At 47.8% G+C, this 27,665-nt stretch overlaps 1 protein-coding gene across 6 annotated transcripts in view; it reads right to left on the bottom strand.

Moving 5' to 3' along the window:
* Positions 1–27,665, bottom strand: part of LOC127007108 (uncharacterized) — a 115,098-nt gene that overhangs the window by 6,472 nt on the left and 80,961 nt on the right. For 5 of the 6 annotated variants that reach the window (XM_050877720.1, XM_050877724.1, XM_050877722.1 and 2 more), the window contains 3 exons: positions 11,082–11,318; positions 7,352–7,447; positions 6,811–6,929 (listed from right to left, as the gene is read on the bottom strand). In XM_050877720.1, the coding sequence (XP_050733677.1) occupies positions 6,811–6,929; positions 7,352–7,447; positions 11,082–11,318 (452 nt within the window). Of the gene's footprint in view, positions 1–6,810; positions 6,930–7,351; positions 7,448–11,081; positions 11,319–19,471; positions 19,677–27,665 lie in introns of those variants that run through there. The other variant, XM_050877723.1, reaches the window with a different exon arrangement.

Here is a 27,665-nt window from a genome sequence, read left to right as displayed (position 1 = left end):
GCGGCGTAACCTTCCGGTGCTGACAAAGCTCACCTCACCTGCTCTATTTTGAAAGCAATACCGGGGGTAATGCTGTCATCTCAACACAGATCCAAAAGTTATTTACGCACACACATAATAATCTTTCCGATGCGAAGCTGATCTGTTAATCAACCCTACAAGCTTTCTTCATTACACCAAACTTTGAGGGAGGGCAGAGGAGTGGGAGTGACGGGCCTGTGGTGTGGAGGAGGGAGCGAGGTGTGGGACGCGGCGGGAGGGGCGGTGGGAGGGGAGGCAACCCGGTGGACCCCAGGAAACAGAGGCTGGCGGGGATTCCACCATCTTCCCTTCTCTCTCCCTCCTTTCTTCACTCTTCCTCTGCCTCCCTACCCTCGCCCTTGCCCTCGCCTATCACCACCAATCGTATCTGTCTCCTTTTTGGCCCAACCATTCCGCCTCGCCACGCAGGGATAGCATCATAGGGCCCGGGTATTCCCTGTATTTTTACTTTATTTTCAGAACGTAATGTCTACCAGTTTTCTTTGTTAAAACCACGGCTAAATGTGTTCATTCACCGACTTCAAAACACACGAAGTACTTATTGTATGCTGCATCACTCACTGTTAAATGCTATTGTTGATTCCTAGAGTTACTTTGAGCATAGACGCAATGATCTCGCTTTCAGACGATATAACGAACGGATGACAGGAGGTAAGGAAACAGGATAGCAATGGAGACAGAGGAGAGGAGAGGCGGCCCCTCCGGCAAATACCCCCACCACCCCCTTCCCTTCCCTTCCCTCTCTCCCCCCCGCGCCTCATTCACCTGCACCTCTTCCCACCTTTCCCGCCCCTTGAATTAGTTACACGACGAGGAAGGAAATATCCAAGTCAACAGAGAAGGCTCACAGGTGGCTTCAGAAAACAAAGTATCACTTCCTTTGTGTCAGCTGAAGGTGAATGTTAGTATTAGACGTGGCTTTCGTCACAGTGCAAACATGGAACGATTTTGCTACCTTGACAAGATGATCAGAGCAGACGAGTGTCGCCGAAGAGTGAGTCTGTGTGTCCTTGCCTTGTTGTGCCAATAATAATTTCGCACCACAACACTCCTGCACTGCAACCTCTCAGTGAGGCAACTCTGTCGTTGTTCGCCTCTCACAACTTCTGACACTCAGTATATACAGAGATGTTCGTATTGCTATTCTTACGATATTATTTCTACAATTCGTTATTTTTATTTCCTTTGTTATTACATATACTAGCCCTGTTACACGATAAACAACGACCATAAACACTAACTACATCCAGGTCCTTTCTTAGTACTCCCCTCGCCCAATTTCAGCCCCTCTCCTCTCCACACAACAGTTTACAGCTTAAGTGACGTGTATACGGTGCGCCCTTTCACCCATCCTCGCCAACGCTTTCAGAGGCTGTCAGTGGTAGCTTGGAATCTAAGGAAAAAGTGGTGTCTCCATGCAAAAGTTTCTTCCCAATTTATTTCCTAATTATTGTTCTTGACATCTGACTATTATAATCGTACTTTATAATGCTGATGTCAACTTGTTTAGTTTTGCTATTCTCTACCCTTACGGTAAAAGCTGGCCTAATTACTACCGAGGGAACAGTGTGCATTGGAATACATTTGGATATCTGTTAGCAGAAAATTTAAGCGATATAATACCTGTTACAAAAAATCATAAAACGATAGGGTGATGAGTCGAAATATATATGGAAGATGTTTGTATGATCTGATGGAAATCGTATAATTCTGAAGTGATCTGAGGGAGGCTATCTTGTGTTGGCGGCGTAGGTAACGGAGTGGCGGCAGTGACGGGGAGGCTGGCAAGGAGGGAGGGTGAGGGCGGAGATAAAGACAAGTGGTATGGCTGAGTGAGGGCGGTGGTGGTGGTGGGCGCACGGAGCCAACAACCACTTGCTACGTGGGCGGCGGTTGTAGTGGACCAAACACAACCGTAGTGTGAAAAATATAAATAACAACAACAACAAAAACACTGCCCTTATTAACCTACACCATAATGCCTTAACCATTCTGTTTATGTTCTAACCCCACTAAGAATTCACTGCAACGTAACTTCTCCAGCCACACAGTTCACCCCCATGCTAGCCACACCACGCCACCATCTGCAGGCTTGGTGGCAGTTTGAGATGTGTGTTTACGTGTGCCGCGGCCACACCACAACACCAGCCTAGACGTGTTTACTTCTGGGAGTCCCGTCCTACCCCGCCGACGCCACCACTACGGCCCGCTGCCCCGTCACCTCTCGTGGGATGATGAACCTTATAACTCGTCCCAATGCCTTGTCCGCTCCGCCCTCTGATACCTAACACTACAAACATCGCCGTGACTCTGGAGGATTACCGTTGAAATACATATATTCATCACAAACATTTGCTGAAGCACAAACAGGAGCATGGACTTAACTCTCTTGGCAAGGTTATAACCACTGTATATGTGGGGGAGGGGACGGGGATTAAGGCAGCGAGGGAAGGGAGGGCAAGGGGCAGGCGGCCATCTTCATAGGGACAGCCGATATTAGTGCCGCAGGGTAGGCTGTGTTTCTCCACGCCTTGGACCTCATCTGGTGAGGCTGACGTGACTCAACCTTTCCAGCCTCTCGCCTCAATTTCTTTTGCTATGTTGAACTCACACGGCATCCCGAACAAATACTGAAGTGTAGTGAAATGGTCTCTTAATGATATTGTGACGATCAGTGGACGATTTGGATGACTAGGTGGAAAGAATAAGGAAGATGCTGTAACAGTCTACATCAGCATCACTTAATCTGCAGACTGAGTTTCCCACGACTTGGTTGAGACAGCATATGCGCTTCGTTGGGTATCTGTTCTTTCCCACACGCTGCCCCCCTCCCCTCTTCACCCGACCCTAGGCCAAATACATCACCACTTCCGGGTCAGTGTGAGCAGCGATCTGGACGGATATCGGGTCCAAAGTGTATAATTTCAACAACTGTGCTCTGAATATTGTAAATTTCATCCCCATCGTTTATGCAGAAGTAAAATTTTGAGAAGCAGAGCCAAACACCAAACTTCTTGCTTCCAACGCCAAGTCTGAGGTATTGAGAAAGGGTGAAATGCTCCGTGCTAGCTCAAATATTTGTCTTTCCCTTCTCCACACTCCTCGCAAAACAACCCGTTCAAGGACATCGTAACATTGGGGATACGCTGCTGTGAAGGAATAAATTTATAAAAACCCACTTTTGGATGGTCACTTCGCTACGGGAGCCCCCTCGAGCTAAGTTCCACAGCGGTCCTTCTCAAGCTATTACTACCACTACCACTACTATGTACTACTATTACTATTTCACCTCTTCCAAGACGAAACTTCATACATGGTTCCTGGATAGAGCGCTTAATGAGATTCGATAGGTAAGCGACGGCATCTCCGGGTTGCCGTCGCTGATGCAGACGTCCAAAACACACACACACACACACACACACACACACACACACACACACACACACACACACACACAGCTTACGTAGTCGTCATCGCTTTAAGGCTCCATAGTCAGCAGTGAACCCAATGCTTGAAGCAGCAGTTCCTGTATCAGCAATTATGAGCCTCGGTTTCTGATGTCTAGCCAATGGTCATCGTATAGAAAAACGTAGATACCATGAATGTTTCCCCTTTGGTAACGCATAAAGATTTCCTCCTCCTCTGAACCGTTAAAAAGGAAAGACCTACGTAAGACAAGCTATCCGTCAAAAACTCTGCTCGTTGTCGGCTGTCAGCGTGTATTCCCTTGAGGAAAGCGAGGGCGAAAACACCCAATAATAAGTTAACCTGTCACGCTCCCCACACGCCCTCACGACGGCACCTCCAGAGACCCGCGACCCCCGCCAAAAATAACAGTTGAGAAGGGCAGGAGGGAGGGAGAGAGAGGGAAAGGAACATATGCGAGGGGAGGCTGGGACTGGAGAGCAGGAAGTACTGAGGGAGAGCTAACGGAAATAGAGGAGCGATAAGAAGGGGAGGAACTCGACTAGAGGCAATAAAAAATAATAACCGCACATATTTTGATAACTATTTAGATAAGAACACTAGAAGATGAAAGGGACAGCATTAAAGGAAAAGTTTGTCACGGGAGAAAGAAACAGTAACGGAAATAGAAGGGGGAACAGGGAGGGAAGGGAGTGAAAGAAAATAGAAAAGAAAATACAGCAACCGTAAGAGTTTGGCTAATTAATATACGCGAGCAATAGAAGATGAAAAGGAAACGCAATGGAAGGTATTAGTTTGTCACGGAAGAAAGGAATTGGAGTGAAAGCGGAAAAAGGGGAGGAGGAGGAGAATGGAAAGAAGGTAAGAGAAGGAAAAAGAACAACACCGCTGGGAGGCCCCTCAGAACCCCCGGTACGACGCCATTCCCCTCGTCTCCTCTTTCTCTCTCTCTCTCTCTCTCTCTCTCTCTCTCTCTCTCTCTCTCTCTCCACCGGCGTGAGGGAAGGGGAAAACAAGGCGCTTACAATGAAACGGTAACAAGGCTCAGTGACCTGTGATGTCTGTAAACCAGCTTAACCCCGCTTGAGAGAGAGAGAGAGAGAGAGAGAGAGAGAGAGAGAGAGAAATTACACACGTCAACATCCAGACACCTCGACTGACCACGTTATTTGTTATGCCTGTCACCGCCTCCTCTTCCTACTGTATACGAGGCCTATTTATACCACTAGGTCACCCCTACCTCACCCCCCCACTCTCTCTCTCTCTCTCTCTCTCTCTCTCTCTCTCTCTCTCTCTCTCTCTCTCTCTCTCTCAAATCTTTTCACTTTCCTCGTCTATAGCAGCTTGAGACGGAGGTGTGAGGGGCAAGCCAGGTGGAGCCTCTTGAATGTTCCTCCTCCTCCTCCGCATCTCAGACGGTTATCCTCCTCGCCTCCCCTTCAGACACTTAAACTCTACTTTCCTGTGTCTCCGCCTACCGTTCCATCCACTTCTCTCTCTCTCTCTCTCTCTCTCTCTCTCTCTCTCTCTCTCTCTCTCTCTCTCTCTCTCTCTCTCTCTCTCTCAATAGATAATGGAGTAAAAAGTGAGACAGCCAGACTTTCCCCTCTGCACACCTTCCGCACACTCTCCCTCCGGCCATGGACACCTGCAAGCTAACAGGCGAGGGAAAGGTGCGTGGGAGAAAGGTGTGTCTGTGTATACCTGCACGTATTAACCAACACCTATTATAAGCGGGCTACAGAGTGATATGTTTCTCACGCAGGCTAATGCATACTCTATGAAAAAAAAATATCGGTATAAGCGTCAGTAGTGTATGAAGAAAATTGTTCAGCCTAAAAAGATTTGAATAGCTTTTGATAAGTGAAAAGTATCAACCAACACCTATAACCGTCAAGTTACAAAGTTATATGTTTCTCACGCTGACGACTGAATACTCTAGGAAAAAAAACATAATGGTAAAAGTGCCAAGGGAAATAGTTCAGTCTAATCTCTAAAGCGATCTGAGACGAGCCGATAAGTGAAAGGTATCAACCAACACCTATAACCGTCAAGTTACAAAGTTATATGTTTCTCACGCTGACGACTGAATACTCTAGGAAAGATATAATGGTAAAAGTGCCAAGGGAAATAGTTCAGTCTAATCTCTAAAGCGATCTGAGACGAGCCGATAAGTGAAAGGTATTTGTGCTATGTGTGTGTATTTGTTCATATTTCCCAGTACAGCCACAGGAGGAGGGTCGAGGGAGGATCACGTAGGCCAGGCCACTCTCGCGTTTCACAACTGTCTCCCGGGATCATCCCAGGTCGGCTGCCCCGCCCCTTCCCTCTCTTTCCTTAATCCTATTCATACCACCTGACGGAAGGAGGAGTAGAAACCGAAAGTCCACACAGGCACAGTTGTTTTGAAGCGTTCATACATATCAGATGTTATTTATTTGCATTTGCGCAGAATAATCAACACTATCAACAACACTCCAAGCATCACATTTTCTTTACGTCCTAACGGCAAGGAGACCAGATGCATCGGTGATCTGCTTCGTTCCCCCTTACCCCCCTTCACCCCGCGGCGCCAGTAGTGATGCAGAGTTTTGAGCATATTTTTTTCCGTATACATCGAATTTAAAGAACCTGCGGTAAAAAGCTAAGTGAAACAGTGACGAGAATATTAAGATCACTTTTAAGTATGTTTTCCAGGAATCGGAATATATGATTGACGGAGCCCACAGGGGAGGGGCGTCAGACAAGGCCTCCGGTGCCCCGAGGCTCCAAGATATACCTGTGGGCCGCACCTCCAAGCCAGGGGCGGCGGGGAGGTCAGCCGCGACCCTGACCTGGGTCAACCTCTAGGCTCCAGGTGAGGTCCTTTCCCGAACTCGTCCCGTAGGGTATTGTTTCCCTTTATCCCCCCTCCCCCCCCTTATGCCTCGCCCGGGGTAAAGGGTCATGTGGAGGGGGGGATCGGCCTACTCTTTAGTCACGTAGGCCAAAAATTTGAAGGTGTCAGTAAAATCGTTCTTGTGGGAAGTTACAATAAGTCGCATTCAAAACATTTTTGAAAAAAAAAAAAAAAAAAAAAACCCTCCAAGCATAGTCCACGATGCTTTCAGGTTATTCTGACAGATCGTCACGCAGCTGAGTGTTGACGCCACGGTCACGGCACGGTGTTACTGTAGTTCTAGGGATGTGTCTGGCGGGGCTGAGTTTTTCTACAGCTCCTTATAAACTAATATACTTCATTTAACAACAAAAAAAGTGAATGCTATGTGCATAAATAACAAGAGAACAAACAAAAGATAAACACGTGAAAGGTATGACGGAAAGCAAGTCCACAAGACGCACCTGAAGGAGGCGATGACATTGGTGGTCGGCCAGCCCATGACGAAGCTTGTTTCCTGACTCTTGGCCACCTCCGCCACGTCGTCCAGACACGAGGAGAGCCACATCTCGGACACTCGCACCTGCAAAGAAACGCCCACACTTAGCGTACTGACCCGACTTAGTACTCGCGGATAATTAGCTCCCGCGGGGCCGTCGAGGTCGATAACGCCGCCAGGCACCTCGCACGTTTATGAGCCTCCAGCAGAGTTTTCCTGATGTCTAAATTGAACTTTTCCTACTTGCATCCAAAGCTGTTTCCGATACACTAAGGTTTGCTCAGTATCCAAAGCTCTTTTTTAAAACACTTAAGTTATATCATCTCATATGACGCTACTTTGAACACCTCTGCAAAAAATGACACTAACAAACACTATTCATTGTTTTACCATTCAAATTTACTGACGTCAAAGCGTACACACGCAGTAACATAAAAACTGTACAGAAGAGTATTTGGTTTCCAAGGTTGAATACATGATGCGTAAAAATGCTTGAGTCAACTTACCTTTTCTTTAAGTTTGAAGTTGCCTCCACTTCTCGCCTTGGCTACCAGGAGAAGGTCGCTGAAGAGGAAGAGGTGCCGCTCCTGGGACTGGACGCCCTGGAACACAGAGGAAAGACATTATAGCAAGACGACGGATAAAACAACAAAAAAAAGCTGTATAGATGAGTGTTGTATTCATTAGTCTCGGAACGTGTTCATTATAGCTTCTTTTTTATTAATGTGTGTGTGTGTGTGTGTGTGTGTGTGTGTGTGTGTGTGTGTGTGTGTGTGTGTGTGTGTGTGTGTGTGTGTGTGTGTGTTAGCAAGATACTCAAAACCAAGGTCTGTAAGAGAAAAAAAAAAATCGCGCGTTTTAATGAGCCTCCACTGGGACAAGACAACAGTGAACAAAGAATAGGAAAGATTTAGGCGTAAAACTGAAAATACCGCAAGTCATTAAACGCGTGTGTTCGTCTCTCCTGCCACGTGGCGCACCCCCCCCCCCCCTCAACACACACACACACACACACACACACACACACACACACACTTATTATCATCAGTAAACATATCTTATGGGTAGAGGCTTGAAAAAACCTACGGCCTCATCACTGTACATTTCACACATCAGCCACTATTTTCCATGCCCGTAGTAAGTAATGTTACGTCACACCATTTATACTACTACTACTACTACTACTGTTACTACTACTACTACTACTACTACTACTACTACTACTACTACTACTACTACTACTACTACTACTACTACTACAACTTCTTCGTGTGATGCAGCAACAACATTCTTTGGTAACCGTAAGCTTTTTTTTTTCGCTTTAACTCAACCTGCAACTTATATTTTACGCGTTACTGCATCTTCATCACCAGTTACGTCTCGCAGCAGCTGATAAGAAGTAACAATTTAACCAGGCGGCGAGAGCACGTTGACTTAATCTTAATCGCGCTGATGCAATATGTTGATTCACTCCGAAGAAAAAAAAATCTGATGTGGTTTGTGTGCGTCGAGTGAAGGCTGCTCAAATAATCGCAGGAGACGCGGATCAGAGGATAAAGTGAGGAAAATATTATCATACATTTATCGACTGGCTAAGAGCGCAGAATAATCAACACTATCAACAACACTCCAAGCATCGCATTTTCTTTAAGTCCTAACGGTGAGCAAGCCAGACGCATTGATGATCTGCTTCGTCCCCCCTTACCCCCCTTCACCCCGCGGCGCCGGTAGTGACAATGGGAAAAAACGTAAATGCTTTAATAATGAGATCCATCCGAGTGCCGTGCTAATGAGGTCAGGTGTGAGAGGCATTACTGAGCGTACTGATAGTTTAACGAGGCTCATTATGGTAAGTATTATTATCATTACTATTATTATTAACGTTATTATTATTATCATTATTACTGTTACAACTACTATGACTTCTACCACTACTACCTTTACTACTACTACGACTACTACTACTATTTCTACTGTGCAATATCATCATTATTTTTACTATTATTATTATCATCATTAAACAGCACAACAGACATCCGGTGTTGAAACGTTGGTCTGGTTTTCGATCTTCCCCATCAGGTGGAGGAGTAAGGGAGGGGAGGGAGGGCTGGGGGGGGGGGGGAGAGGGTGAACCACCAATGTTTATTATAATTCTTTCCCTTGCGTCAGCCTGCATCTCGCGCCTCGCCACCTGCCCCTCCCCTCCGGCCGCGCACAGAGCCCCGTTGTGCCGATCGGTTCTTAAGTGTTTGTGTGGGAAGGAAGGGGAGGCGGCCGCAAGGGGGAGAAGGATAAAGAGGAGAGGTTAGAGGGGAGGCATACGCAGGGAAGGTGTTGGTGCAGGACTGGAGGTGGAGAGGTGGACGGTGCATAGAGTAGCGCAAGAGGGCGTGGCGCCGTGGAGATAATAGGTGATGCAAGACAGTGCGTGATGAAGCTTAGCAGGAGGTGGCGATTGTTTTGCTGCTGGAGATGGCGGCGTGGGATAAGAATGCCTGGCTAGCGGATCATGGTTAGAGCAAGATATTTGAGGTGCTGTGAGGTAACATGAGGAGCTGGTCACCAACAGTCTCACGTAGCAACTTCAGTAAATAATCTATTGTTAACTTGTGTGCGTGTAAGAATCCGAGAAGTTACGCAAAACTGTGTGCGACGTGTGTAGTGTGACTGTTGGGAGAGTTGGCGAGGCACTCCGTGGAGGCTCGACTGTGTTGCGGGATAAGGAAAGTGTTGTGAATCATTGTTTGGGGAGAACACGAGGAAGGAAGCAGGTGGGTAGGGACGGCGGCGTTGGGTCTGACCAAGGCCAAGGAAGGGTCTGACGCTGTGAGATCGTATGTGCGGGGGGAAGGAAGGCGAGGGTCGGATAGTGTAGTAACTTATGCAACGGTGTCAGGCTTCAAGAGTAGCGCGGGATGTTTCCTCTACTCTTGTTACTTCAATGCGAGGAGAACCTATCATATATGTATGAACGAATATTTGTACTCGTTTATATGCGGGAGCGTAAGATAAGATAGATCGATAGATAGATACATCGACAGATAAAAGAGAGATAGGGACGGGGATGAGGAATACATGCCTGGGAAAATCAGACTACGACTAATGAGCAAAACATTCTGACAGGGTATCACTGCTGACGCCCACATCCACGAGATTGACAGTTACATACATAGTGGTTCTCCTCTCCCGTACCCTACCCCAGCCTTGCTTCCTCCAGCTCCGCAGTACTCCAGTCAGTTGAAACGCCCACTCAGAAGACAATGCAGAAGCGCACAATCAGTGGACTGTAACAGCAAATGTCCATAGCTTACAACACTACTTTCCTGGGTACACGAGCGGGCACTCCACCCTTCACCTACTTGGCTGCACAGTGCACGCCGTCTTTGGTCTCAGGTCGCGACCCTACTTTGCCCTTCAAGCCAGGTTAACCGGGACCTGGTGGGCTGGATTATGATTGGCTGAACTCCCACCAGGGACGCAACATCCGCCGCCAGGAGCACGGGAAGGGTTGGAGGGATGCGGGAGAGGCGGCGGCGGTGCTCTGAGACATGTTCCCTGCAGGATGCTAACTGTGCGCCGGTGCCCCTCCATTGACCTCGGGCCGGGGAGATATTACTGCACTCTCATACATGTCACGTATGTATGAATAATGACCGCAAATACCACAGGAACGAGTGAGTACCGCTACCGGGTCTGACCTGACGCTGTGCCGATGCCGCCATCAGCCCAACTCTTATCTTTGACATCGAGGGTCACTGAACGCGCCCCTCCCACGGCCGCGACGCCCATCACGCCGCCTTAGTGAGGAGAAAAAGGCAGCGGTGCACGCCTTCCGCTTTACTGCACGCTAAAAAAGGGCAAGGCGGCATTAGTCTACGGAGGACGGACCTATAGCCTGAGACAACGGAGGGTGGGGCTTTGTGTGTGTGTGTGTGTGTGTGTGTGTGTGTGTGTGTGTGAGAGAGAGAGAGAGAGAGAGAGAGAGAGAGAGAGAGAGAGAGAGAGAGAGAGAGAGAGAGAGAGAGAGAGTGTTTGCTTGCTTGTGCTTACTAATGTTTGTTTATGCATGCGTGTTTTTGTTTGTTTGCTTGCTTCTATCCGTATGTTTACTCTTGTTTCTTTGTGTACGTTTATTTTTGTGGTTGTATGTGTACGTTTGTGTGTGTATATTTGCCTCTGTGTATGTGTGTATGTATTGTCTTAAGGAATGAACATACAGGCCGGGCATATACTCACGGTGGTGAAGGTGGCCGGCGTCTCCATGATGAACTGTCTCTTGGGACGCCCCTCTCGCGTTCTGTTCGGGGGCAGCCCTCCGCCGGGACTGCCATTGTTGCTGTTGTTGTTGTTGGCCGCATCTTTGTTGTTGTTGTGCTGGTTGTCTGCGTGGGGGCCTCGCAAGCCTTTAGCACTGAAGGCTCGCTGCAAACGCGCTGCCGTGGTCGACCGCTTCCTCATGAGCCCTTTCATCTTCTGGAAGGAAACGAAAACAAAAACATTGGTAAAAAAGAATAATCCGAGCCTCACGTTCATACACAGGGAGAAATGAACTGAATGACCTTTGGGTGTGCCTCTTTGATGTTGACTTTATACTAGAATGATCCAGAAGCTCGCGAATCACTGCTGCCTCAGTCAAGTTTATGGATCCTGACTTACCAGTCCGGGCAGTTTTTGTGACAAGATTCCCACATCAGGAGCGAAGGGAGGGAGTGTAGTGAACCCAAAATGCTTCGAAGGTACAACCAAATATCAAGCAAAATGGCATAGAGTATAAAGCACTACAGGGCAGTATAGAACATTTTAATTACAACCTTCACACACTTTAGATTGTAATACTTTGGGAACCTCAGTTTTGTAGGAAGATCAGGCACGATAAGTAATGGGAAAAACGTTACCCTATAGAAGATAATTGTTTCCTCGAGCACGACTTTTTTTTCCTCCTATAGAACACATTCGTTTCCCAAACCACGAATTATTTTTTCCTTCCGTCAAAAAAGAGTCGACGCGGCAACCTCTCGTCCTACCTACACTCGGGGCGCCTCCTCACCTGCGTTACCCCAGTGGTTACCCCCCTCCCCTCCTCCCTCGGGGCCTATAGAGACAGCCTCATCACCGGCGTTGCCCCACCCCTCCAAGCGACGCCCCGGGTACACCACACCCTCAGGTCAGGTGTGCGCTGCCAGGTAGTCGGAGCCACAAGTTTACCTGAGTGACCGCAGGTGAATACTAATAACAAGGTGGTAGCGGCTAGGAAATATTCGCCCGATGCGTTATATATTGTACACACAAACTGGACAAGCGTATTTATTATCAAGACTGGTCACCTTTCACTCAAGTGGAGCTGTCGTCGGGTCACAGCTGCCCATCCCGGCGAGCCCCTGCACCCAGGTGTCACCGCGGGCGCTCACACCTGCATTCCTTCCCCTGATTACAGTGCTAATTCATACACCCGAGAACTGGAGGGCAGCGGCAATGGAGCGCTGCGTTTGGCCGGTATTGGCTGAGCGGAAACCGTATTTGGACGTGTGTGTGTGTGTGTGTGTTATTTATTTTAACTATATGTATTTTTCCTTAAGACAACCATTATAAAGAAGATATTCGGGTCACGGATATGAAATAAGGTCTAGATGTTGATAATAGTGAAACAGGATTTAATTCACTTTATGAATATCAGGAACACGAAACCAGACCAGTTGGCAGCATCCCTTGAGGGGCGTCGCTGACCCTCCATTAGACGGGGCACAGACTAACCGCATGACCTCTGAGGGAGCACTATGACCTCCGGGGCGACCCTACGCACTGCCCGCCACTCCCCCCCCCCCCCCACACACACACATACACACGCGAGGCTTGACGGGAGAGCTCCACCACTGCGCCCCGCCTCTGTATAGCCTGGCCAGGAGATTACTATGCAACGCGGTCCGTCCTGAGGGAATGTAATACCAAAAGGGGAATGTCGGACACCAATAAACAATCTGTACGGTGTTGGGAGGGACCACCAGGACACAGGGCGAGCAATGTGCGGTCCTCCCTACACCGCTGACCTGAGCACTGCGGGAATCCTGATGATGCTGACCACGAAGCGAAAGGTACCGAAGGAGTAACAGAAGGATAAATAAACTCCTCCATGTCAGGGTAATACGTGAGGGATGTAGGAAAAATGAAAGTGTGTGTGTGTGTGTGTGTGTTTATAAGAGATAGTGGGAGAGTCACGCACTGCCTAAATGGGCCTGGCTTGTGTGTCCAGCATAAACAAAACTGTCAATGTACATAATTAATCAAGACACAGAGCCGTCGGAGTGTTTATTTGCGTACGTGACCCTACATGTGTGTGTGTGTGTGTGTGTGTGTGTGTGTGTGTGTGTGTGTGTGTGTGTGTGTGTGTACGCGCACACGATGATATACAACACCATACTTACATAATGCAGCCTTCATCACCATCCACCACCACCACCACCACCACCGCCACGAGATCACATGTGTATGAAGAAAAAAGCAGCGTGGACAGAGGAGCTGAGGGGCGGGACGGACAGGAGGAGGCGGATAGAGGGGAAAACTAAAGGAAAAATATGGAGAGTGGGAGAGTCAAGGAGAATTATAGAGGAACGAATCAGAGAAAGGCAGGGTGGAGGGAGGGACAGCAGCCGTACGATATAAGGATGATCTTGGGGAAAAGGGACAGGGACGGATAAAAAAGGGGACTCTCTCTCTCTCTCTCTCTCTCTCTCTCTCTCTCTCTCTCTCTCTCTCTCTCTCTCTCTCTCTCTCTCTCTCTCTCTCTCTCTCTCTCTCTCTCTCACTCACTCATCAAATGCTACACAAACAATCGGGCTGACAGGATACACAGCCACTTGCATTTTCATTCCGTCTTTTCGGCCATGACCAAGACGTCCCTCCCCACGGCCCTCGATGCTCAGGGGTACACACACACGCGGGGGCTCCCGTGGTCCCGTGGCAGCGTCTTTGCCTTGCGCTTCGGCGGGGTGCTAAGGCGTGGGTTCGAGACCTATCAGTTACCATGGGGGTGGAAAGGTGGGCTCTTTCCGACACCCTCAGCCCCGTTATTGGGCCTCCTCCTTGAAAGAATTGGGTATCTCTCTACCATCCGTCTGGGGGGTTGCGCGCACACACACGTTGCACAAGCCCATTCACCCTCACTGCCAGGGTTCGCTACACACGCGCCCCCTCTCCGCCGTGCCCTCTCACCCTGTCCTTTCACTTCCATCCCTGCCTTTCCCTTCCCACCGTCACCCCGCGCATCCCTCCCACGCTCCCTCGGCACAAGTTATCGAGTCATTAGTCGGCGCCTCATCTTTCAAGGTGCGGGTGACGTCAGTAGGGACGGTGGTGGCGAAATATTTGAATTCACTGAGTAAATATATGCTCCGTCTGAGTCAATACAGCGAGGTAATGAATCTTAGGAAAAGTGAGTGTGTGTGTGTGTGTGTGTGTGTGTGAGTGCATGTGTCCTCTCGCGTAGCGGGCTGGTGTAGAGGAAGAGACGGGAATTCTTGAGTCCTGAGTATGTAGGTGCGGAAGAAGGGCGTGCTGGCGGGTGCAGTGAGTCATGAACAAACCAACCATCCACCCACTGTCTGACTCATTGCTGGGTGGATAGGTATTCAACTGTGTTCCGGAGAGGCCCTGGCCGGCGTCACGCACCTTTTCACAGCTCCACTTGATTCCCACGATTGTTTCAAAATTCTCCTTGTATCGTAACCCAAGGAACTGAGACAATACGTTTAAGAGATGCGTTTAGGAGGGACATTATTCGATTTGTTTGACAGCTTATCACACAGCAGGATAACGCGGGCGGAGAGACGGAGAGATATTAGAAAGAGAAATATTCACTTAGTAACGAATCAGTGCATCACAAGGTATGACTGAGGGTAACGTACCATTTCACTTCTCCATCTGACCGCCGCATTGTATCAAAATTTCCCTTCTTATATTGTAAACCGTGCAACTCGGACAACACACTTCGATAACGTTTTGGGAATACATTAAGATCCATTGTATGAGGAATAAGCTATACTATTACAGCGATACATCTTAACATGAAACAAGACACTGGAAACAAAAACAGGGGTACAAAGGGACGTCTTCCATTGGTGACGGTAAAAAAAATAAAAACGAAAAAGAAAAACAGCACGTCAACACCACCCCGCATGGCAAGCGTGGCGACAAAAAAGAGCAGCAACCCAAAATGATGAGACGACAAGGGATCAACTAAGAGGCAGGAAGAGGCGAGGGGAAGGGAGGAAGCCTGTATATAAGTGTGTCAGTACAGGCAAGGAGTAAGGAGTGTGTCAGTGGTGTGGTGTAGCGCTGACGAGGAGGAGAAAAGGCGCGTGGGAGGGTTAGAAGTGCCGGAAACAGTGGCCAGCGTAAGTATTGTTGGTCACGCCTCGAGGGGACTGGCTAGCCGAGCACATGAGGGAAGGAGAGAGGAGGGGAGAGGCGGGACGGGGCGGGGAGGGGCTATTTCTGTACTCCAGGTAAAGGGAACTTATGACGACTTGCTGGAGGGGGGAAACAAATGACACTCTGGGAAAGAAAACATTGGAGAAAGCTGAAGGGTAAACACGAGTAAGTCAGGGAGGCAGTGTGCATATGTGGAGGCGCTGCACTACGACCACCTACGCATAGACGACACTACTACGACTACTACTATTCTTTTACGGCAAAGGAGGCAGCTCAAGGGCAAAAGACAACTACAGAAACAAAAAAGGCTCGCTAAATGCTGCTCAAAGAAAAGAAAACAGAACGTGAGGCCAAAAGGGAGGTTAATTTCGGAAGGAGAGGTGTCTTGATTCTCCTGATACTACCACTATTACTACTACTACAACTACTACTACTACATTACTGCACGCCATATGTTGCGAGCCAGACGAGACGAGGACGAGCTGCCTTTCACTACTTCAATAAAACAACAGCAACGACGCAAAGCAAAACAAGGAGCCAACCAACACAAGGATCTTCTCCCAACACGATACAAGCAAACAAGAGCTAATAAAACCACGAGGCTACTTTCACAACTATACAAAAAACAAACAAAACTATAAGAAAAGTAGCTAAAAGGGATCCGCTCGCTGCACTAAAACAGTAAAACAGAATGTAAATAAAACTCCTGCAGTTACGTCACTATCACAACGAAGAGGAAAAACAGAGAGAGAGAGAGAGAGAGAGAGAGAGAGAGAGAGAGAGAGAGAGAGAGAGAGAGAGAGAGAGAGAGAGAGAGAGAGAGAGAGAGAGAGAGAGAGAGAGAGAGAGAGAGAAAGGCCCCAGACAGTGAGACACCCAGCCGTGAAGGGAGGAGAGCGATAATTACGAAACGGCTTTATCGTTGTCGTTGTCGGCGTCACAAACTCACACTTATGTCGTCATCTGCGAGCATACACGTCGTTGTTTTCGCGCCTGCCGGACCGACCACAGCCATTAGTCAATCAGGAGGAGGAGGGTTGGGCGATCATCACATTTCCTCTTCTTTTAACTTAACATTTTTTTTTTGGTAAACAATTTCCTGGAGACTCGCAGCAGATGTCTGACGTGCGCATTCTCCCTTTCTCCCAATCTATTTTCATTCTTATTATGTTCGTTCTTGTTTTGCTGATTCTCTCTCTCTCTCTCTCTCTCTCTCTCTCTCTCTCTCTCTCTCTCTCTCTCTCTCTCTCTCTCTCTCTCTCTCTCTCTCTCATTAGGTAAATATAAAACACTAGAATTAATCCTGAGCATTGCCTCTCATGACTCCTCTACGTCAGAAAGTTCGTGAGCTGGTGTGCACATGAGAGACAAGAGCCCAGTCGATCTTATCTAGAAATGTTATTTACGGCACATAACAAACCGTTGAAGAAAGAGCTAGATGGAAAGAATGCTAGACTAGATGGGGAACGAAAAAGAGAGTACCACAAAGGAATCGATACTAATAACAGAAAACCAAACCCCAAAATGAAATGGAGTTAATATTGCCATACTAAGGAAAAAAGAAGAAAAAAAAAAAGGACATAGTGTACGGAGGCATAAATAAAGAGATAGGGAGGGGGGGGAGGAAGGAGAGAGTGAGAGCAGCACCGTAGAAGAGGCACCTAGTGGGGGATGAGGGCGGTAGGGTGCGTGAGGGTGACTGCATGCTCGTGCTCGCGGCGACACACTTGTGCACACTGCGGAAGTCTGCTCGCCCGGCTCGCCTAACCCCTTCCCTTCCTGCCGTTGAGTCTCATCCTGCATGCTGCCCGCCGCGCGCCCTCCTTTTTTCCACCGTGTGCTGGCCCATTGCTGTCTCGCAGAGGCTGGTGATGGTGTCGGGCCGAGCTCGTTAGTGTGGGTGAATTTATATTATGCCGCCGTAATGAATGATCCTGCTTGGCCCACGGTGCTCCCTTGACAGAAATTGCTGAAGGTAAAGTGCGATATGCCCGTAGCTGTAGCACACCACTATGGGGGGAGAGGATTAAAGGCCAGACTCCAAGCCCACCATCGCGAGGCTAAGAACGGCTTGGCAGCGAACGTGCCTGTGGCCCTACATCGTAGATCACTGGGGCTGCGTGTCCTGCTCTCGGCTCGTCCTATGAATGTGAAGCTTATTTTTTATTTAGTGAAATATTTTTTTTTATATGATCAATATCATTTATCTGCACCATGATGGTTTTACGTCAAATGTTACAAGATCACAATGTTCTTAGACGTCCGTGTTTGTAATAATGCAAGTCTCGTGAGTGATGATTTTTTTTTTTTTTTTTACAACAAAGGAGGCAGCTCTTTTGTGTAGAAAATCTCGAACGGCACGTGCTCCATGAAAAGGCTCAGCGGAATTATGCGAGGGATCTAAGCCACGCACAAAGCACCACTGACGTCAAGCTAAGCGCCCCCACCACCAAGGCCGTGGCGGGCCGGGGTCCAGGGAGGGACGAAGGCTGCTGGTCAGTGCATCTGAATTATAGGGTCAGGAAATGCGAGCCGATCACTGAAAGACACCCAAATAATATTCTTGTGCAAACTCTATCATCTTTGGTCCGTAAAAATATTGTCAAGTCGGTAATGAACAAAAAAATGATCCTATAAGGAGTCAATATCATCAAACCTATCATCAAGTACAGACAGTTATGCGTTTCTTAGTAATGCAGATTCCTTTGAGTACCTATACCAGAACCCTGACATATACAGAAAGAAGTGTAGGCACAGCGAGTGGAAGAGAGTAGGTGTGGCCGCTCTCCCCCGAGGCAGGTGAGCCAGGGGGGCGGGGAGGAGGGGCGCGGCGCGGCGCCTCGGGTGCTTGACGGACAGAGGCTAAGCCTCCCCAGGGTACTTACAGACCCTTCGCCGATAATGTAGACACCGGCTCTGTCTCAAGTTTAAAATGTTATTGATTGTTTTTTTTAAGTATAACAGAAACGGGAAAACATGAACAAGAAAACAACAACATAACCCTCTGTTAATCATAAAAAAATGAATTGGTTAGCGTGAAACGAAAGATTAGCAAATCGCATGAATATTCGGTCAGTGGAAACCATGGAAAGTGGTTTATACAGCTTTATTGGCCTTACCAATGCGGAACGTTGTGGGGGTGGACGCTAAGAAAACCTACTTTGCCTTGTTAACGGAGAAAAAAATAATGTTTCTCTTTTAATGATGAATAAATTTTCTTGTGGAATCAGCTGACAATTCGCCAGACATATCTAAAGACCGCAAAAATGTGCAACTCTCGGATTATTATTATTTTTTTCATTCAAGGCTCAAAAGAGTATGAAGTATATATGTAATTTGGTGACAAACAGAAAACGATATTTGCCCGCTCGTTTGTGTGTGTGTGTGTGTGTGTGTGTGTGTGTGTGTGTGTGTGTGTGTGTGTGTGCGCGCGCGCGCGCGCAATCATGTACTTTGCTATTCCTCGTTAATAAAACACCTAACCTCTTATGTTCGCCACTTAGGTTCAACATGTATAGGGCGGCTGGCCCTCCCTGCCCTCGGCCAGCAGTACACTTCCAGGAACAGGCTGCTCCATGGACACGTCTGATCCGTGCAAGTGAGTTTCACTCATGAGGAACTGTTCGCACACTATAATAAAAGGTCCTTGGAAGCTGTTGTTGCACCGCTTTCACACGAGACAATTCCAGAGGCATGCAGATCTGTGTTTATGCGTCGTGCTATACTCGGCCACACGGCCAGGGGGGCCGCAGGGTTCCACCCAGGGGAGAGGAGCATCGACCTATTACCTCCGCCAAGAATCTCACTTCGAGAGTGTCACAGCTTTTAGCGTTGTTCCCAATGGACAGCTCAGCCGTAGTATGCTATCACACGTCTACTAAAGGCTGGCTGAGTATAGTTTTCAGTCTCGGTACAAATGATAACAAACAAGGAAACGACAAGGAAGAATTTGTTCGAGTTTACCACATGATTGCAGCAAGTTGACCGTGACTGATGTTTCACGAGGCGGGACAAAGTTGTTCTTCCCAAAGTGGTCCTTGAGGCCCTCCACGTGACCACGAGTCAAGCCACCCACTCCAGCCACTACACACATACACGGGTGCAGCACCAGACGAAGCAACACAGGCACACACAGACTTCACAGGAGCATCACTAATAAGTCACAACAAATCAAACACAGCGACGAATAACACTCCACTCACACTCTCTCGAGCATGGTGTTTGCGAAACCTCCTCATGCTTGTTGTGTTGCTTGGCCGCCACGCACGTCACGTAGATCCAGGGAGCAGCGGCGCTACGGCCGCTTCCATGTAAACTGATGACGGAGCGAACGGAGGGACGGATGGCAGTGGCGCCGTCCGTGGTCACTTTCCTCTTGTTCGTCGCCAGACACCACCAGCCACAAGAGGCGCCACCCACTACGCCACTGCCGTGCGCACCGCCACTCCCGCCGCCGCGCAGAGTGATCACCGTCTGAACTGGGTCACGATTGTCACCGTCCACCCGCGCCTCCCGACACCTAGGTCTACAGCCTCACCCGGAGATGTCACACCGGGATATTTAAATCTCATTCTGGTACATACGAGGATCGTAGCTACGTTAAATGATGTCGAAAATGTTGCAATTTTTTCTCGGCGATTCCTTGCAGGGAAAGGCTAATGGATGGGGCGGGGTGAGGTGCGAAGGACTTACCTATACACCATGATTTATTACCATGTTTCTACACACTCATGAATATAATTAAAGAAAACAACAAACGGCACACCTGTTAGAAGGGAGGGAGGGGGGGGGGCGAGGGGCGGGAGCGGGGGAGCACACACGGGCGGTGCCTAACACACGCAAAACTCATTAGCAGCCGCAGCAGAGAAAGCCTCGACTTTCCCTTTCCCTATTCTAAAAGACTCTTTTCAGCCATAAAAAGCATGGCCATCAACATCGCTGCATGACAGCCAATGCAAAATGTGCCACAGTGAGTGCAACACGTTTATTTTATTTTTTTTATCGTTATTTAACGTTTCGGGGAAACTGTAAAGAAAACAAGTGGAAAACTTGTGTGACTACATAGGTGCGCGCGCGCACACACACACACACACACACACACACACAAACAAGCTATTCCAAGTGGAATGTTTCACAAATTAATATCGGCACAAAATTTCAAACCGTGCCACACCAAAGAGAGAGAACGACGCTTTCTGTGCTTGAATCTATCATATTTTTTTTTACCGGATCGTGATCCTCATCGTGCAGCGAGATCCATACAACTTATTTGATCTTACTGCACAGTAAGTAGTGATTATAACGACGGGACACCAAGATACAACTTCTCTAGAAATAGTTTGCCTCCGCTTGCAGTCAGTACTGCATGGCGGGGCGAGCGGGCACTGACGCCCTCGACCTTCCTGGCGGCGGGAAGCTGATCCTGGGTACTGATGCACTGCCCGCGACCTTGAGACGCGGCGCTTGACTTGGGGCTCTGCGGCCGCTCCGCCTACACCACCACGGCCAGCGAGGCTTCAAGTTTTATTGTGAAGGATAAACAGGATTTCAAGTACGAAGAGAACGAAATAATCATACACGAAACAGTGAAAAGTAAACGCAATTCATCCCCCATGAAGAGAATCTGTCTTTGGAAATAAACTGGTCACTTTATAATCAAAAGAAATTTACATATTTTTCCCACACCTTGAAATTCGGAAGGGGAAAAATGCCATAATTCACCCGATAGCAACGCCCCTCCCTAAAAGTGAAATCTCGGAGAAATTTCCCACGAGAAATCATACATGTCTGGCGGCCGACTTTTTTCCTCGCCAGCACTGCGCCGTGACCAGCCCAGCCAGACACACGACGGCCGGGAGGGCGTGCCGGGCGGGGGGCGGCGTGCCTGCGATCCCAAGCGAGACTACCAGAAAGAGGGGAGGCTAAAGAGGATCGCAGACTGATTCTCATCCTTCCTGATACTCCGCAGTTAAACGGAAATGAGACGGGAGTTTTTACATCTGTGCAAAATACGCAGAAAATTGTCACCTCATAATCGAACAACGGGAATGAAAGAAAACACATATTGAATACTTTACAGCTCTAGAACAACTAAATGACCTTATCAAATACCACCAACTTCCCATACGTAACAGTGAAAGCTCAATTCCCACCGTCACTGAGGAAAAACACGCAGAAAAGTAAATATATAGAGAAGTGAATGTAACGCCGTCAGGAAGGGGAGCAGAGCAGGACGAGAGGAAGAGGAAGGAAGAGAAAAGCGTCGTGAAAGGATGGATGGATGGAGAGAAAGGAGGCAGGCATTAGGAGCAGGAAGAGAGGAGGAAAGATGGAGAAAGGAGGAAGGCATTAGAAGCAGGAAGAGAGGAGGAGAAGGAGGAAAACGTCGAGTAAAGGGTGGATAGGAGATGGATGGAGAGAGAGAGAGAGAGAGGGGGGGGGGGGAGGAAAGCGTTGTGTAAAGGGAGGGAGTGGAGAGAAAGAGGAAGGAAGGAAGAGGAAAGCGTTGTGTAAAGGGAGGGAGTGGAGAGAAAGAGGAAGGGAGGAACGTGAGTGACCACCGGAAGGAGAAGTGGAAGACACGGCTTTCTCCATGATCGTAATTGCTCTCCTGGACACACAAGAGATCACAGACACAACTCTCTCTCTCTCTCTCTCTCTCTCTCTCTCTCTCTCTCTCTCTCTCTCTCATAATAGACAAGACAACGATGACCTCGCCTAAGAAAAAGTAAAGAAAATATATCAATACCGTATACCACTGCACGCACCACTGAATGAAGGCAATGACGCAACCCCCATCAAAGAAAACGCGCGCCACCACCCACGCCACCACCGCAGACTCAACTAAACCATAGGAAGTGAATACCAGAAACTCCAAGGACATAAACCCGCCTTTCACAGTCCACCCCCCTAACTTTTATATTCCTCCCTCTTTCAACACGCTTACGTCAGCACACCGTGAAAGGAGATTAAGAGATTTCCTTGGGTTCCAGCTTGAGACTATAGAAGGTAATGAAAGGGATATACAAACAGTGTAGCCAATCATTACCACAGGGACAGGCCGAGGCTAGAGGTAAAGCAGCAGTCTGTCAGAGGAAGCGAACTCGGTAACCTTGGTGGGTGATGAGCCAATGACATGCAGGGTATTAAAGGGAGATGAAGGACTAAGGCGAGGCGGATTAAAGGTAGGATTGGTAAATAAAGGTGTGTGTGTGTGTGTGTGTGTGTGTGTGTGTGTGTGTGTGTGTGTGTGTGTGTGTGTGTGTGTGTGTGTGTGTGTGTGTGTGTGTATGAAGTCTAAATGTAGAAAACGTAGTACAGAACATTATAATACAAAGAGGGAAGAAAGAAAAAAATGGATTGGGAGGAGGAGGAGGAGGAGAAGGAAACCATAATAAGTGAGATAAAAATACCTGTGGCATTATCTTATTGTCGACAGGTGCAGTAAATCACCTGAGCAACCAGACCATCACTTGCTTGACGTAACGCAGGCACACAAACACACACACGCACACAAATAAAACACACACCCTCCTTCCCTTCCTTTTTCTTCCATGTCCTCATCTTTCCCTTCATTCTCTTCTTCACAAATCTTTATCTCTCCTTCTCTCCCATCCTATTCTTATCTCCCTCCCTCTTTCCTCTCTCTTCCTTCCTTCTCTTCCAAATCATCATCTTTCCCTTACATTTTCTCTCCATCATATGTCTTCATCTCACTCTTTCTCCCATTCTTTCCTTCTCTCCCTCCTCCCTTCTTTTACTTCAATCCTTCTTTCTCCCTTTCCCCATCTCTCTCCTATCCACAGAAAGCACGTCAGTTGGCTGCAAGAAGCAAAAAACAGAAAAAAAACACGTCTTTATCCAGCTATTAACAAAAAGAGCTGCATTATGTAAGTGAGAGAGAGAGAGAGAGAGAGAGAGAGAGAGAGAGAGAGAGAGATTCAGTGACAAATGAGAGCGGTTTGAATTTTAATTGAAGAATGGAGAGAGAGAGAGAGTGCTAATGATGTTGATGATGATGGTGAGAGAGAGAGAGAATGGGAGAGAGACCGAGAGAGAGAGAGAGAGAGAGAGAGAGAGAGAGAGAGAGAGAGAGAGAGAACAAAAGACCGATTCAGGTACAAATGAGAGCCGTTGGAATTTTAATTGAAGAATGGATTATTATTATGAGCCTTTAAGTTGGTGTGTGTGATGTGTGTGTGATGTGTGTGTGGGCTTAGAGGAGAATGGCGTGAAAGAATAACGAGGGAGAGAATGCAAGAACCAAAGAACAATGATGAACGGAGGAAAAAAAATAAAACGAAGAGATTAATGTGGCCTTTAAGTTGGTGTGTGTGTGTGTGTGTGTGTGTGTGTGTGTGTGTGTGTGTGTGTGTGTGTGTGTGTGTGTGTGAGAGAGAGAGAGAGGGAGATAGAAAGATAGATAGATAAAGGAGAGAGGGAATGTTTTGTCTCTCATAAAAGTTAATGTCCTTCACTGACTGTCCTTCTACTGACCAAATATCCTTCGATTCCCACACTTCAAGGACTCTACAGATCATCATTCTCAGAACTACGACTCTCCTCTTCCTTCTCTCCCTACTCCTCCCTCCTCCTCTTCTTCCTATTCCTCTCTCTCTTACTTAACTTTTCTTCCCTCCTCCCCTTTACCCTCTTCGTTCTTCTAGTGCTTTTCATCATCTTCCTCCTGCTTATGTAAATTCTGGTACTCCTCATCTTTTCTTGCCCTCTACTCCTTCTTCTTCTTTTTCTTAAACACTTTATAAGCATTTTCTTCTGGTTTCCTTTTTTTCTTCCTCCCTTTATGTAAATTCTGACACTCCTCATGTCTTGTTATCTTCCCGTTTTCCTTCTACACAATTTCTAAGCATTTTCTTCTCCTGGCGAGTTTCCTCTTCTTTTTCCTCCTCCCGTTTGTGTAGATTCTGGTACTTCTCATGTTTTCTTGCGTTCCCATTTTTCTCCTCTTCCTTAAACAATTCCAAGGCATTTTTCTTCCCCTGGCGGCATCGCTTGAGGGGACTCTAACACACTCGTCCGACACGCTGACGAGGCCTGAGTTGCTGTAATGACCTCCTAGCTTGAGGTAAACAAAGCCAACCAGGTGTAAAGGAACTCTCTCTCTCTCTCTCTCTCTCTCTCTCTCTCTCTCTCTCTCTCTCTCTCTCTCTCTCTCTCTCTCTCTCTTTCGTAGCACTGACGTCTCTCTTAAGGCTTGTTTATATTTTTTGGTGTCGAACTTTCTCGCCATTAAGTGGAATTCCTTTTTATATATACATTTTTTTTTCTCTCTCTCTCTCTCCTGCCTTTCCCTCCAACTTCGTTACTCTCTTCTAAAGTGGATCACTGTACTACGTGTGGCGTAAAAAAAAAAAAAAAAAAAAAAAAAAAAAGGAATAGCCGTGATAGAATTTCGTGTTGATTTGCATCGTCAAACCGAAAATAGAAAAAAAACTAGAAAAGTCAAATGAATAAAAGCTATTACCGTGAGCACACACACACACACACACACAGTTTCACAATAGGTATGAATTTGCTAAGAAAAAATAATGGATTGCAGACAACATTTAAAGAGCAAATAAAAGTTCAGTGATTGCATTAAAAAAAAGCGGATAGAGTATCATCATCAATTTATCTAACACAACATAAAACAGTAGTCACTATTGATAAAAAAAAGAAGAGCAAAGCGACTAAACTATACAAGCAACCTGTACGAAAGTTAGGTTAGTGGACGCTACCGAAGGTCATATTACCCTTAACTGAGCCCGCAAAACACTACTCGTGACTGTGGCCGCACCGAAGGCAGCATCGGCCCAACACAGCACAAGGGCGTCGAGTTATTAGAGGCTGCAGGGAGAGTGGCCGAGGAATCAAAACACAATGGAGAACAGCCTTGACGCCGCTGAGTCACCCTCGCAGAAGACCTTCTCACTCAATTTCATTAACGACAAGATTCTAAAAGAGGATTAAGATTACAGAGAGATATGTCGAGAGGAAGAAGGGCAAGAATCTGCCATCGTTCGTGCATTGCCAAGGCCAACTTATAAGGAAGGAATCAAGGAGGTTAAAGAATGTTGAGGGCCCGTGGACAAGGTCGTCAAAATGAATGAGATGTGTAATGAGTGAGTTTGCTGGATTCTGATGTGTTGAAATATGATAGAATAAGTTTCTTCATGGAAGCGTTTGGAAAGCGAATGCAGAGTGGAGTTCGTGGAATCATTTGGTACAAGATGAATGCTAGATCTCTAAATAAAAAATAAAAAATGATGTGCGTGAATTTGCTGGATCCAAATTAGTTGAAAAATAATCACATTCTTGCTGGAAACGTTTGGAAAAAGTGCAGAATGGAGTTCGAGGAGTCATTCGAACGAGATATATGTTAGATGCCAGTAGAACCATGCACACGACAAGAAGACAAGCTGAGAGGGAGGCGCTGGGGGTAATGCAGAATGGAGTTCGTTGAGCCATTTGGAAGGAGATGAATGTTAGATGTCAGTATCACCACAAGACGACTCGAAGACATACCGAGAGGGAGGGGCTGATGGAAATTACGCATTCCAGAGGTGTCCGAGACTCAGGGACGAACTCATTACCGCCACGCGTCTCCCCGACTCTCACAGTGACACAACAAGCTTCCTCTCGCGTTCACCGCCGCCGAGGAAGGTGTCGACATGCCGGGGAGGGAACGCGGTTTTCGTTAACATCGCCAAGCACTTTAACGGATAGGCTTAATCTTAATCCCATGCGTGTAGCCGCTTCAAAAGACCGACGCACTGCGAGAAACAATGGGAATGTAAGACTGCACGTGACTCAGCGATCTTGTAGGCTGGATCATTGTCAGTCTGTATAACCTTCTGTTAAAAAAAAAAGTGTTGGCGCGCTCCGCTGATTATTGGGGATTGTGCTGACTTGGGAACATTACACCGGGTTGAGGGTGAGGTGCCTTATCGTGGCGTCAATGGCGGTGGGCGGCAGTGGGGAGAGAGGGGCAGTGACACATTGAAAGTTGCAAAAGTTAGAGGAGAACTTCCATATCGGGAGACGCGGGGGCTGCAATCTGAGGGGTTATCAGCGGCGTCACAGCACCGGAGCTCCAATGTTTAGGATTACGATTACCTAACACCCTTATGTCGCACGCCTCAGCCACGATAAAGGCGCCAGGCCACCTTTTACCCAACACGAGGAAATTCCTGGGCGGGGTAACACTGGAGGGGAAAGTATGTAAGTGTGGGCGGCCTGGATCCCTGTACCATCACCCCCGTCACTATCACACCCGAGCTTTCACGTCCTGACACAGCCTGGCCATCACGCTCCCAACACACGGGGCTTCCGGAGAGTAAACTTTGGTGTGATCAAATAACTTTCTGTCACCGTCCTCACAATAGCGCGCTGGACACTGGGTCACGCGAGGTAAATAGAAAGATGACTATGTAATGTTCACGTACCATGGCGGGCTGGGTGGCTGGATAGGGAGTGTGGGAAGCAGGGGGAGCTGGGTGTGGACCGAGGGGGAAACTAGGCGAGTCACCCCTCCGTTAAACATGGTCAGTTTACGAGGAAATGCAGTAGTGTTTGCTGAAGTATCGCAACGAGCGTATGGGAATGCTGGACTGCACGGAAAAATCAGAGCTTCCATTGTGCGTCAACCAGACGAGTGCTGTGGAAATCAGCACTCCAGCCGTGCAGAACTTTCACGATAACACTCATGCAAGATGATGACTTCCTCTCAGTCACGGTCGATCTGTTGTCAAAAGTATTCAAAACTTTTTTGTATTCTTCCCCTCCGGATGACAAGGCGCTGTGAGAGGCGGGTCATACTAGTGACAGGTCTGTGGCACTGTTTACGGAATTAACCAATAGGGAAGTAAAAGTATTGATAAAATAAAGAGGCGAAACTAAACTGACACTCAATGGAATCGTGGTGTTCGGAAATGATGATCTGGGTCACAAGAAGAAAGGAAGAGAAATACCAAAGTCGTCGCCAACAATGAGTCAAATATGACCTGCAGAGGGCACGACGGTGTCAAGAGGAAGAAACTGCATGGACTGCGAATTCTTCAGGTCGTCATCGGGGTGACCTGAACGTTGTGAGGAAAGTTTCTCTGGCTATATCGAGGGAATGGGCTTGCATACATCACACAATCTGGCCCCTAACTGGGAGTGGGAGTGGCCCGGGGAGAGAGGGAGAGGGCGGGTCCGCCTCACCAGGGCAGCGCCGCGCGACGCCCCACGCACGTCACAGTGTCACTTCTTATCGTTCGTCAGGAAAACACGGAGAGCCGGGTCTGTTTTCGTCTTCTTAATGGCTTCCCTCCCCCTCCCTCGGGCGGGCACACCCACGCCGACAAAACACACCATCCCCAGCTAATAACGACAACAAAGATGGGATCGAAACTT

This window comes from Eriocheir sinensis, chromosome 34, assembly GCF_024679095.1.
Source record: "Eriocheir sinensis breed Jianghai 21 chromosome 34, ASM2467909v1, whole genome shotgun sequence".
Lineage (NCBI taxonomy): Eukaryota > Metazoa > Arthropoda > Malacostraca > Decapoda > Varunidae > Eriocheir > Eriocheir sinensis.
Note: the sequence above shows the minus strand (reverse complement) of the source record. Positions and strands in the feature narration are given on the sequence as shown.